General features: G+C 36.9%; 1 protein-coding gene, 1 non-coding gene and 1 pseudogene across 10 annotated transcripts in view; 2 read left to right on the forward strand and 1 right to left on the reverse strand.

Annotated features, from left to right (window-relative positions):
• The first annotated feature begins 214 nt into the window (after positions 1-214).
• HNRNPD (heterogeneous nuclear ribonucleoprotein D) overlaps positions 215-13,799 on the forward strand; it is a 17,285-nt gene continuing 3,700 nt past the window's right edge. For 2 of the 9 annotated variants that reach the window (XM_025043808.1, XM_025043809.1), the window contains exons 1-5: positions 219-755; positions 2,032-2,079; positions 2,606-2,662; positions 11,912-12,080; positions 12,741-12,902. In XM_025043808.1, the coding sequence (XP_024899576.1) occupies positions 523-755; positions 2,032-2,079; positions 2,606-2,662; positions 11,912-12,080; positions 12,741-12,902 (669 nt within the window). In that variant the 5' untranslated portion in view covers positions 219-522. Of the gene's footprint in view, positions 756-973; positions 1,081-2,031; positions 2,080-2,605; positions 2,663-11,911; positions 12,081-12,740; positions 12,903-13,799 lie in introns of those variants that run through there. The other 7 variants (XM_025043811.1, XM_025043812.1, XM_006907608.3 and 4 more) reach the window with 4 other exon arrangements.
• LOC112476404 lies at positions 7,543-7,661 on the reverse strand (annotated as a pseudogene).
• LOC112476412 lies at positions 10,366-10,484 on the forward strand. The gene has a single exon (XR_003045052.1). It is a non-coding gene; the product is annotated as a 5S ribosomal RNA (ribosomal RNA).

Genomic DNA, 13,799 nt, shown 5'->3' on the forward strand with positions numbered 1-13,799 from the left:
CGATGATCCTCGCGCGGCCGTCTTATCGAACGCCATTTCCGGTTCCTTTTAAAGGCCCCAAGCTGTGCGGCGCGGCGCGTGCGAGGAAGGTATAAAAAGGGAGCGAGAGGGCGGGACCGAGGAGGAAGGGGGGAGAAAAAATAGCGGTAGAGGGGGCGGGGGAGGTGCAAAGGGCGCGCTCGCGCGTCACGTGATCGGGACGCGCCGTTCTTCCGTCGGCCATTTTAGGTGGTCCGCGGCGGCGCCATTAAAGCGAGGAGGAGGCAAGAGCGGCCGCCGCTGCTTATTCTTTTTTAGTGTAGCCGAAGGGAGCGGGAGTGCGCTCTGCGCGAGAGTGGGAGGCGAGGGGGGCAGGCCAGGGAGAGGCGCAGGAGCCTTTGCAGCCACGCGCGCCTTCTCTGTCGTGTTGTGTGCTTCGCGCGGTACAGCGAGCGCGCGGCAGCGGCGGGGATTACTTTGCTGCTAGTTTCGGTTCGCGGCAGCGGCGGGTGTAGTCTCTTCGGCGGCGGAGGTAGTAGCACTATGTCGGAGGAGCAGTTCGGCGGGGACGGGGCGGCGGCGGTGGCAACGGCGGCGGTAGGCGGCTCAGCGGGCGAGCAGGAGGGAGCCATGGTGGCGGCGGCGCAGGGGGCAGTGGCGGCGGCGGGAAGCGGAGCCGGGACCGGGGGCGGAACCGCGGCCGGAGGCACCGAAGGGGGCAGCGCCGAGTCGGAGGGGGCGAAGATCGATGCCAGCAAGAACGAGGAGGATGAAGGGTGAGTAAGGGGCGGCCTAGGGATAGCCAGGCCCAACTAGTCCCCCTCCCCCTTCCTGTCCTCCGCCATTAGGCCTCGTTCCCGCTCCGCCCGCACTCCAGGCCCTTATGAAGACTCCTTGCACGATTCTTCCCTTCTCTCGTTGGGCTCCCTGGGGCTTTCATATTCTTGTCCCCCTGCCTGCTTGTCGCCCCCCTCCCCCATCACCCACGTTTCCACCTTTAGCCGTCACCATGCTGCTCCCCGGCCCGCCCTCCTTCCCTCCCTTGCCATGGGTCTCCTCCCACCGACTTAACCGCCAGGATTTTTTCCCGCCTGTCGAGGGGTACCTTTTTTCTCTTTTCTCGGCTCTGTTCCCCGTTTTCTGAAGTTTCGGGCAAAAAACGCAGACAAAAAAGCCCGTATAACTAAGGTTTATTTGGTGCCCCTCACTCTAGCATCCTGAGACGCTGCAATTTTATTTTTATAAGCACATGCTTTGGGGAACGTGTATGCTGACCACCTCTGCTGCTCCCGTTTCGGCTTCAGGCCAAATACTTTTTTTTTTTGGTATTTTGAATAAGTCGTCTCCATCTCTTCCTTTTTCCATTACACACTTATCGCACAACGGCTTGCTTACATAGTCCCTAACTTTCAGTTTAGGAGAACAAATTGGGATAGGTGAATTTCCCCCCAAATCGCCTGTTGGTACGTTGTTTTTGCTCCACGGTCTTAAGTTCTTGGTCGGCGGGGCCTGCACTTGACTGGAGCTTTTCTAATCTCTTACCTCCGGTTTGCAGGCTGCCCTTCCCCCACCCGCCGAGTTAGTCTAACCGCGCACCCTTTTCGCGCTCTCAGCTGTTGGGTTCCTCAGTTTGTACAGATTGTACTCTCACCTATTTTACTTTTTCTGTGCAGTTTCCACTTTTTACAAAACCTCTTTTTCCCCACCAGTTGCCGAGGATCCTTTTTTAGTCTCTCTTGATCTCTCCTTCCCGCTCTTACCACACTGTTAAAGGAGGCCCACCAGCTTTCTTTCAAAAATGAACAAATCCCATATTGTGCTATGGCATGACTTTTTTTTTGGTGCAAGTTTTTAAGTAGTAACTTGCTTCCTCCAAATGGAATTAGTTGTATATATTCAAGCTGGACTAAATACAGTAAAATTCAGCAATTGGGAGAGGCGGGAGCATAATACAGGAGTTAGCTGGAGGGACTAAATCGGGGATCTTGGCTAGGTTTTCTTTCCCGTTACTGACTACCGATCTTGGATTAATGCTTCCATTCCTTTTTGTAGCGTGTGTGAGAATTTTTTTCACAGTAACAAGGAGAAAGGTGTTGGAAGGTAAAAACAATAAAATATCGCCTTAACCCGGTGTTAGAAAACATGATTTTCTTTATTGGGAAAGAACGCAATATTTGGAGGGAGGAGAGAGAGCCTTTGGAGTATAGATAGGATTTAATAATCTCAGCCCAGGCAGACTTGTCCTGTTGTTATGCTGATCGTGCTTGCTTTGGGAGAGTGAAGGTGGGATGGGAAACTAGCTTTTCTTAATCAGTTAATCTTGAGTAACATATAGTTTAATTTAAGAAAGGAATATGTTAAATATTTGGAAATTTAAGCCTTTAATTTTTTTCCCCCCTGAATTCTGTTCTTTGGGCAGAGGCACTAAAATGATTAATGGTATGACTTGCTGTTTGGGGCAGGCTTTCTGTTACCCCTCCAGATTTTTGAAATTACAAAGCAGCTGCCTTTGTAGTTATCTCCTGTTGAACTGAAGTGTAAATGAATTAAAGTTTTTAACCCTAACAATGTCAAAAACTAAAACTAGAATTTTGATTGGTTGCTGTACCGGTTGTTAATTCCCTAGCCATTCAAACTCCTCCCCACGACACTCTGAAGCAGCGACGGCACAGCGGGAAGAATGGTAAAACTTTTAAATTTTATTTTTGTATTATAAAGGTTTCAGTAGTCATAACTTGCAGAAGCTGTGTTTTGGTTGGTTGCCCATTGACTCCCCAGGAAATTCTAGACATTAGTATAGTAGGATTTCTTATACCTGGGATATAAAACCTTTTTAGGCATTGTGAACTTTGGGCAAAGCAGATGCCATTACATGGTTTTTGGTCTGTGGTAATGCATGTAATTGGTTTGGCCAGTTAAAGCTTAATATAGTTAGTAATGATATTTTTTTATCTGGGCAAGAAAAAATATTACTGTAATTTCAAATTTGATTTGTTTTTGTTAAGACAATGTTTTTGGAATTCTAAGTTTACTGCTAAACGTGAAGATTACATGATTTAAAATCTTGTGTTTAAATTGTCTTGCATGTTATACTGAATTATTCTGGAGATGTCTAAAGCAAAACCATTTTTAAAATAGCGTTGTGAATATGTATTAATGCAAAAATGTATGTTTTACCACCAACCATATTTGTAAATAAAACTTTAATAAGAATTGGATATGTAGTATTCAGAGGCAGGCTGATGTGGTTTTCCACTTCAGCTCTTAAAGCAGATTTTTTATTTTGTGTGATTTGGCTGGAATGTTAATTACAGTTGGTTGGTTGACATGTATTCACAATTGCATGATTTCTCTTTGGAAGGCTGGTAGATTGAGTATTGTTCTTTTTAATCACTCCCTTTTCCTAAATGTTCATTTTTCTGCCTTTAGGATTATATTTGAGTTTTCCAGGAGTTTGTATTCACGACCACTGGAGTTTAGAGGGCCAGTATTTGCAGATAGTTGATTTGTATGTGTACTAATTACAATACAATTTAAGAACCCAGTTGGGATAACATTTAAACTTTACATTAGCTTTACTTATTACTGTATTCTTGAAATCCGCCCAGTTTATATTGGAGATAAAGCAGACTTGGAAGCAGTAGGCTGAAGGGAAAATAAAAAATGAGTCAGTTTCGCATACAGAATAAAAATGTTTTTGATGTAAATTACATTTTCTGTTTGGCACTGTGATAGTTCAATTTCACTGCTAATAGTGGCAAACTAAGATTAAACTATAACTATACTCCATTACATATTTCAAATCTTACATAAGCATTATTTTCAGTAATTTGAAAGGACCATGAACTTAGGTTGAAGGTCACTGTTTTGACTCCTGTAAGAATTATACTTGCTCTGGTAGCTAATATAACTACAAGTGTTTAAGTGACCTCTTAGGAAAATATGGACAATTAACTGTATTTAATGAATGTTTTAGGTTACGACCAATTATCCACTGAAAATAGGATTTTACTGAGGTCATTTAAGTTTACATTTAATGGATGATGGATTAAAAAGACTGCCCAATCACCCAGTTTCATCCTGTTACAGATACTCATTTTTCTTTTTAAACAAAAAAAAAAATCTTAAGTTTTTTAAACCTTTTTTGGTGTCTGCACTTGTCACCCATCTGTTCTTTTCTATCTCCCAGGTTGAGGGACATTGGGCAGTGATTTCATAATCTGAATAGTGAGGATAAGACTGCTTATTACAAGATACAAAAGTCATCTAAATTCTTAAATATTTCTATGTGCATTTATTTTTACAGTTCTAACTTGAGAATAAAGTGATTATAGTTTCACCCTAAAAATATTTTTAAAATCGATTTGTTGTAGACTTAAGGTTTTAAATTTTGAATGTAAGAATAAATAGCTGTTTTTAGGAGGACGTTCCTGTTAGCATACTCTAGCGGATGTTTCTAGTTTACTATGGACCTTTAGAATACTTGGTCTCATTTCCATAGTAAATTTCCTTCCTGAGTTCACTTCATTTTAATCTTTACAACTTTAATATCTTTAGTTTCTACTTAAAAGCATTTGCACTGGAAATTTCCCATTTTGGTGTGGACTCGTTCTCTGCAGGCTGCAGTTTTTTGTAGGGTAGGTACTTGAAGTGAGCTCTACCTGGAGACATTTTGAAATCTCATGATCAGTGGAAAACTTATAATACGTGTTAGCTTTCAGACAGTTTTACAAGATAGGTACATTGACTTGTCTGCATTGGATTGGGCAGGAAGCAAAATAGTCCCATTCAGTAATCAGTACAGCAATATTTTTCTAATAACAGGATGTTTGATCTAGTTCTCTCATCATTAGTGTATAAGCTCAAGTGCGATTATTCCTGTTGGGGAATTTAGTGAATTCTGCTATAGGTGTTTCCTGTCTAATTTAAAAAATGGGACTACATGTTTTTGTTTTAAGTATTTGAAATTATAATCTATATCCTAGTGCTTCTGGGCCATTCTGAACGTTGCTTTGCAAAACAGTTACTTTTAGAGTAGTTTCATGCCAACTTTACTGGCCTTTGATTCGGTAAAGTTGGGTTTACTATAAGTTGAGACCTTGATTAGATGGGTCTGAATTTTAGCATTCTTTGAAACCTTGGACAAGTATCCAGTGTTAAAATTGCAGAAATTGATGCCCCCAAGTCTTGAGATGGTGCACGTATAAGGGAGGGATGTTAAATTCTTTTCATTTCAAACTGATCTAGTATGAAAAATACTAAAAAATCACCTGACCTTTTAACTTTGGAATGGAAGAATATCATTGAAATTTTTCAGTGCTAATTTTTGTTTTAAGCCTGTTTATTTCCCCTCAAGTGATGTGGCCTCTTCTATAAACTAAGTGTATTTACTGCGTGTTTTTAGTATTGCCTGGGTATTTTGTTATCTGTAAGGCTGCCTTAATATAAGAACGTTTTGAATCTATTGTCATTTATGGCCAGCATTTAGGATGATTAGTTTTGCCTTCAAGTTATACATACTTGAAAGCATTTAAAAAGGAATAGAATAATAACTTTTTTCCTATTCCACTTAAAGCTGTACACCTCAAGTGTGTGTGCAGGTTCACAAATGGAGTGAAACAAACTTCTCTTAGTTCAAGTTTTATTTCACTTTAGTTCTGCTTCAACGTTTTAGTAGATAGGGCACTGAACTGGATGCTGGAAGCGTGGAATCTGTTTCTGTTACTTCACTTCCAACAGTGTGGTCTCAGGTAATATATCATTTGTTACTTGGTTTGCTGATGATGTGTTGGAACAATGCTCACCACAGGAAGATTGACTACGTAGCCTGCTTTCATAGCTTGTGTGTATTTATCCTGTGTCTTAATAGTTGATACTGCCAGTGGTTTACTCCTGTGGAGTAAAGGTAAGCATGTTTTAGTTTCTGGAGTATTATATTGTACATTGGAGCTAGACATTAAGACTATTTGGGGGGAGGGTGGGAAGACTTGTATTACAGGCAGTGTTTGGCTAATAATCAAGGTGATAGTTTTAAGTATTGGGTCATGTTCTATAAATTCCTGCTTACTTAAGACTTGAAACTATCACAAAGCCCAAACAGCTTTAGTCTTCTGAGAAAGGTGAAAAACTACCAGCAAATATATTCAAAAAGTAACTAACAGGCAGTGTCATGGAATGAATCTTCTATAATTTTCTCCTTATACTGTTTAAAAGTAACATGATTCTGAAATTTCATCAGTAAAGGTAAAAATTTTCTGAGTTTAGTATTGATGAAGTAAATTGATTTTAGTAGAAATCTTTATAGAATTATGAATGTGTAGTAATCTCAGTTAACCAGAATCTTAACCTCTAGGTTAAGGAAACCCATTCCTTAACCTCCAGGTAGATGAGAGTTTACCTTATTAAAGCTGATTAAGAGTTTATTTTAAAAGTAAAAATAGTAGATGTCATTCCTGCCTTGGAATGAAATGAAAAAAGGGGAGAGATACTGGGTTAAACATTTAAAATTTATTCATGTTTAATTTATTAGCTATTTTCAACTTATCTTTTTTCAGTCATTTAGGTTCATTTTGTATGAAATAATGAGATTTCATATACTGGGCTAGAGGAATCAGTCTTTTTCTATTGACTTGTTAAAAGTTTATCAAGCTGTTTCCAAAGGTATTTTTTATACAATCTAAAATGATTACTCTGATATGTTATATTGCCTAGTTACATAAAGTAAACCCACCCCTTCCTATATAGGTAAGTGGTGACTTTAAATCTAGGATTTCTGAGGGAGAATCAGTTATGTGTTGATGATATTTCATTATACTTAATGTCATTTTAGGATTTTAAAGGAATATAATTACAATGATAAAACACCAGAAAATTTTTTGAAATAAGGATTAGTGGTAACATTGCTTGAGTAACATTACACTAAAAGGTGACAGTGATTGGCCAGCCCTGTCGTGTACTTGAAATGTAAATCACATTTACATTGTCGTATTTTTTTAAACTGTCAGAACTTGTTATGAAGGTAGGAATAGAAGATTGACTTTTTAGGAAGTGTTTGAAAGATTTTTTTTGGTTCCTGTTACAAAATTGGGAGGAACTGTAATGGTGCTTATTATTTACCTTGAATGAGGTGTCTCATAGTAAAGACTTGTTGGGGGAAATATCTTTAAATAAAATACAGTTGGCTTTGGAGTGTTAAATCTAATGACCTTAATAGTATAGAGAATAAGTTTTTTGGATGGCAAAAAAAACCCCAGGAGTATTAAATCAGAACATTCGCCACCAGCCAGCACTGCTTCATATGTATTTATTGCCTTTTATATTTTGAAATTATTTCTTACCAAAATTACTGGCGATTATGTAGAGTACAAACAAGTCAGAGATTTTGGAACTATATTTTTAGGGTCTTGGACCTAATTTCCAGTATATGTATTTTTTGCATGGGATACTTAAAAATTTTTGGGTTAAGTCTGAGAATAATGATAGGATTCATTTATATAAAATCCATCGTGGCCTGTTGCCCCTAAAGTTGAAACTTCATATAGCCCATGCAGATTTTTTTTTCCTCGCTTATAGCACCTGGTATTCCTAGGTGGTCTGCCATCCAAGTACTAACCAGGCCTGACCCTGCTTAGCTTCTGAGATCAGACGAGATCAGGCATGTTCAGGGTGGCATGTCTGTAGACTCCATGCAGATTTTTAAAAATGCCATTGAGTAAATGAAAACATTGCTTTATTAAATTATTCTTAAGATTGTGCTCTACCATTTCTAAATAACTTTTATTGAGCACTTAAGATATTGTGTCCTGTGCCGCCCTTGTAGTGTGTTTGTTCATTTAATCCTCACTTGCAGATATATGAGGTAGGCTCTTAAGTTTTTTTCCCCCCTTTTACAGAGGTAGAAACAATCTTGGGATTTTTTTCCCCCTCAAGGTCATACAGTTAGTGGTGCATGTAGGATTTAAACCCAGGCTGTTTGGCTTACTGCTTCTAAATTTACTTTCTCTAAAAGTATTTCCCACAAAGCAGCCTAAATTTCTAAATGATACTGCATAGCCCTTAGATGAGTTATTTCCACTGAGTTATATAACTTTATGCTTATTTAATATTATAATATGACGTAATTTCAGTGTCTGTAAAAGTAAGGAGGTTTCAACTGTTGAGTAGGTGTTTTATAGTATTTATTTTTGTTGTTGAGCAGGTATTTTAAAGTGAGTAGCTTTTGGGGGTGCTAAATAGCTTATAAATAGATTTAAGAAGTTAAACTTTGTTAAGAAAATACTGTACGGGAAGTCCTACATTTTGATTGGAATTGATTCACTTACGACCAAATCACATTTGAAACTTGTATTGCAGCATTAGGGACCCATTTTTGTTGCTACTTAAACAAATCTTGTGATGTAGTTTTAACTTGGCTGCTTAGGATTTTTCTGGAGTTCTCTACTTCATTGTAAATTGTGTGCACCTGCAGGAGTGACAGCAACTGGAAAGTCAGTCTTTGTATTCAAGGCAGCAGAGGTAATCTGGATGGACAATAGGTTTTGTGCTTCAAGCAAGATACAGTAATATAAAATACAGAAAATTTAAATTGGCATCATATACTATCTCATAATTTGAGGGAGAGCATGTCAAGAAAGCTGATGTTCTAGAAAGGCTAAGAAAAGTTACAATTTATCCAGAATTAAGATAACAGGCCTTTTCTTACTATACTGTTATATCTTGGTGTGTCTGAGTAAAGGTGGAATGGATTTGTTACATACAGTTTGTATTCATCGCAGTATATTTACCTGTCTGGTTGTCTTTTGTGCAGCAACCTTATTAAAGCAGAAGAAAAAGCATTTTGGGCTACCAAAATGTTAATAATGTATTTGCCACTTGGGCTCTTTGCTTAGAGGCTGTTTACTTTCACGATACACAAAATTTGAAAAGTTTGAGTGCTAGGTACCTACCCTATGAAATGGGAGGGGGAGGTGTTTTAGAACAATAACTGGTGATTAGTCTGGCAAAATAAGAACTGTTAAAAGAGCTAAGAAATGAGATCTACTTAGTGTATTAAAAAATAGCTCTCCGATTTCAGAAGACCCTACAGGCATGCTATAGTAGCATAATGAGGATGACTGACAGTGTTAAATCATGATTACTGTATTTGATTAAAAAGGCAGAAGAGTGTGATAATGTAGGAAAAAAAATCATTCCAAAGAATTAGAGGTTAAAAAACAATTGAGAGATTAGGGAAGGCCAGCATTGCTTTAAGGAAGGTGGAATATCTCTAAAGGTGCTGGATAGCTGAAGTTTTTCTACATATTTTGCTCTAATTTTTTGAGAAATAGTAATCATTCTATGGAATACGTGTAAATTATAGTCGACCCAGAGTATTTTATTATATTCTGGGTAAATGGGATTTGATTATTTAGGAAGGATAGCTAGCATCTTTAGTGACCTTTTAGTTCTAAAGTAGTAGACATTTAACCTCTCTACCAAAGACTACTATTAAATATTAAAGATGGGAAGTTTGTTTAAAGAGCACTTTATTGGGCTATTTGATGAATTAGTATGCTTATCTGATATTTAAAAAAACTGACTTTCTATGTTGAAAAAAACATTTGGGGCTTGTGAATAATAGAACATGCCTCGTTCTTGTTATAAGTTATTTCTTTGTCATTTTTCGTTTCTTAATTTTAAATTAAGGACACTTAATCCAATATAAACATTGCCTTGGTTAAATATATACTAGTTCTGTCTCAATAAATAAGTCTTATTTTAAAAAATTGCAGTCGAAAGGCAAGAAAATTTTGCGTCTGTTTGGTCTATTCCTCAGATATTCTCTTCAGGCTGAAATAATGTCAAACTTAAATTATTGATGAAAAATTTCTGTAATAATTACAGAAGTGGTAATTTAATAGTTAAATTTCAACTTAATTGAAGTTGTTTCTGTTCTGGACTTGCTATGGATAATCTGAGCAAGAGGTCATTGCTTTAGTAGTTAGTTTTCTTTCTCCACTTTAAAAAGATGTTAGTGTTCTCATCTTGAAAGAAGAAATGTTGGTAATGAATTTTATCCTATGAAGTGCTGTGCATCTTTCGTTTAAAAAATAAGGTGTTTAAGGCAATTTAAGTGATTACTATTGAATATTAGAAGATGCATTATTTGAATGAAAGAAAATGTAATTGAAAATACCTCAACTTTCTCCCCATGGAATTGGCAGTAAACATTAAAAATACCTATACAACTTGGGTGTTTTTGTTTATTTGATTATAAAATACAAAAAGTTAATAAAGATTACTTCAAACATGGACATTTTATTAGAGAAAGTCGTGAAAGTTAAGCATATAAAAGGCCCAGCTCTACAATTCAAGTACAAATTGAAACAACTTGAAATGGGAAGGACAGTCTATGGCCATGCTACCCTGAACAAGCCCGATCCCTTCTGATCTCGGAAGCTAAGCAGGGTCGGGCCTGGTTAGTACTTGGGTGGGAGACCACTTAGGAAGACCAGGTGCTGTAGACATGTAAAAAAAAAAAAAGGATTGTAAGCTTTACAAGGTCCTTGCAATCTGCGAGGTCAACCAAAGGTTGCCTCTCCTAAGAAAATAAAAATAAAGAAATGGGAGGGACAGTATGTGCCTTAAGTAAGACTTCTTTTGCATTAAAAGTTAACTTTGTCATTAGAAGAAAAAACAAGTCTGGTTAAAATAGTAAGATCAGTAACACCTCAGTTAATCTGGCATCTTTAGGGAGAAGCAGAAGCAAGATCTTATTCTAGGGATAAAATTGGCCTCTTGTTTTAAGAATTGGCTTTAGTGACAGTATCTTCAAAGCCCACAAGATGTAGATGTTTTGTGCTTTAATTTACTTTCCAGAGCTGGAAGTTAGTACTACATCCCCATCCTACCCTTGACCCACCCCAGTTACAAAGAAATTGTTGAGCAAGGATGCTTTTATTCCCATGGTGAAATTTTTAGCCCTCACATAACAAATTCTGACAGTTTACCCTTAAAAATCTCCAGTCCTGTCTCTTTAAAGGGTAGGAGATAAATGGTAGCTCATTTTTGGAGGGGGGCACAGGGAGCAGATCTGAACAGATCACAGAGCTGCTGATCAGAGCTTTATGGCCATTTGCTGTTAAAAAAGACTTCACTTGAAATTTTAGGCGGGGTGGGGGGGTATATATTTTTAGTCTTAAAGTGTCTTGATGGTTTCCATTTACTACCCCACTGGTCATGTTTAGCATTTTGAAGGTTTAAATATTTTATTGCTGGTTAACTGAGGTTCTACTGTAAATAAATTATCTAGGTTAATTAGCAGATAGTGCTTCAGTGGGTAATTCTTATGGTTCACATGAATTGTTTACATGATTATTTTGTCTTTAAGGACTCTTAGCACATCAAAAAACTTGGTTTACAACTTAATAGTGAGACTTAGACATCTTCCTTTTTATGTGCTAAGAGTTTTAGCGAACTATTAAATAGAAAGCTTCAGCATAGACATGCTGTTGCTGTGATCATAGGGATTTCACAGCCTTTTTATAAGTACAATGAAGATTTTGGAAGAGAAATTTGAAGCTAAAATTCTGTGTTTTCTGTTACCAATATTTAACATGTAATTTAAGGAAGACAACGTATAGTATTTTTACTTTGGGAATAACATTTTTTTGGCAAGTCAAAAGACAATCCGCTGCTCGCTCACTATTGTAATTATGCAGGTGCAGCAGTAGCAAACTTTTCCAAACTGGAATAGGGTGTTTTTGATATGTGACTATGTAGGAAAAATGACATTTACATACACTGCCCTGTAAATTGGTGCAGTTTGAAAAAGGTATTAATGATGTGGATACTTAAGGCAAGTTTGAAAAAAAAAAAAATTTTTTTCCTGAAGCACATTCTCTTAGAAATGAAATAAAAATACATTTGGTAATATTGCTTTTTGTCTTTACAGGAAAATGTTTATAGGAGGCCTTAGCTGGGACACTACAAAGAAAGATCTGAAGGACTACTTCTCCAAATTTGGTGAAGTTGTAGACTGCACTCTGAAGTTAGATCCTATCACAGGGCGATCAAGGGGTTTTGGCTTTGTGCTATTTAAAGAGTCGGAGAGTGTAGATAAGGTAGTGTGTTATGTGTTCTGATCAGTTAATATAAAATATGTGGATAGTTTTATAAAATTAATTTGCCCATTGTTTGTGACTTCCCCTTTTGTAGTAATATGAAGGAAGACACAGTTCTTGCCAATACATTTTATAAAGAGTTGAATTCAAGAATTGTTTATTATGCCAACTGTGCTTTAATAAAAAATTAAAAGTATGCCCAAGTATTAAAAAATTGTTTGCTGAATGAATACTTTGTGTGCCAGGCTCTACTAAATTTAAATTGTTTAAATATTGAGACTTTACGATGCTTTGTTGAAAGAATGTGCTAGCTGTGACAAGTTCACAGAACAGAGCTTGAAATTTGCTAGGCAAGAAACTTTCAACTTAATCTTTTTAGTCTTGGGCTAAAGGGAAGTAGCAGTCGTGTTTATCTTGCTGACAGTTAAAGCTGTGATATTTTTGAGTTATTGATTAAATTGTGTCTTCCCATTCTTATTGATCTTTATGTTTAAACATTGGTGTGTGTTAGTTGGTGTCATATCACCACAAATTGACAATCAAAAGCCAGTCAATATATGCCTAGCATTAGCTATGTTTATTTAACTATAATTATTTTTAAGTTATAGTCTCTGAACTTAAGATACACATATTTAAAATAAAAAACTTCAATTTCCTTAGGTCATGGATCAGAAAGAACATAAATTGAATGGGAAAGTGATTGATCCTAAAAGGGCCAAAGCCATGAAAACAAAAGAGCCTGTTAAAAAAATTTTTGTTGGTGGCCTTTCTCCAGATACACCTGAAGAGAAAATAAGAGAGTACTTTGGTGGTTTTGGTGAGGTATGTGATGTTTTGCCCCAGGTTTTTTTTTTTTTTTTTTTTTTGACTTCCAAAATTAGGGTGATTATAATTGTCATTTGGGTTTTTCGGTTTTGATGTTTGGACAGATTATGTGATTATTTTTGCAATAAGGATATTTTAAATATTTAATGGATCTATGAAAGAGGATTACATTTTCTCATTTATTGAGGAATGCCATATGATAATAGCATTGCTGGGCATACGGTACACAAAGATGAAATAGACATTCTTGAGGAATTTACCAGATTAATAGAAGAAATAAAAATGCAAACAACATGAGGAAGAAATCCAGATTGGATTACTCGAGATACAGAAGAAAATGGTTCGGTTGAGAAAAGGAAAGGAATGAATTAAGAGTAGGATTTGATACCTTAGTATAAATACATGCATACGTGCAAATTTTATAAGGCTAATTATAAACTTAGTGAAATAGTAAGATGAGGTTTCTCTTATGAATTAATGATTTAAAGCTAAAGTGAGAAATTTGTGCCTTAATATTTGTAAGTGCAAGCAACATTGGAACTGCTTACGTTGGCAGTAACCATCTAAGAAGAGTAGTAGCATCTGCTTTTTGGTGGTCATATGTTCTTCAGTTTTCAGTGGTCCGTACCACTCTTCATTTTCTCCCAAATGCAGTCACTTTTATTCTGTTTTCCTTACAAGTGACTGTTTTCTTGTTCTTGGAGGGCATTTGAGTTTGTTGTACTTGAATCACATAGCAAATATTAGGACCCTGTGAAGCTTGTTTTTTATAACAGGTTTCTGAAGACATTTTAGGGGGAGTGGATATTCTAATTTAAAGAATTCTTTGAAAAGATTAGCATTAACAGTGAGAGGGACATAGCAGAATAGAGCTCTAGGGCCAGACATTCTTTC

The sequence above is a fragment of the Pteropus alecto genome, unplaced genomic scaffold (genome assembly GCF_000325575.1).
Source record: "Pteropus alecto unplaced genomic scaffold, ASM32557v1 scaffold161, whole genome shotgun sequence".
NCBI classification, from domain to species: Eukaryota; Metazoa; Chordata; class Mammalia; order Chiroptera; family Pteropodidae; genus Pteropus; species Pteropus alecto.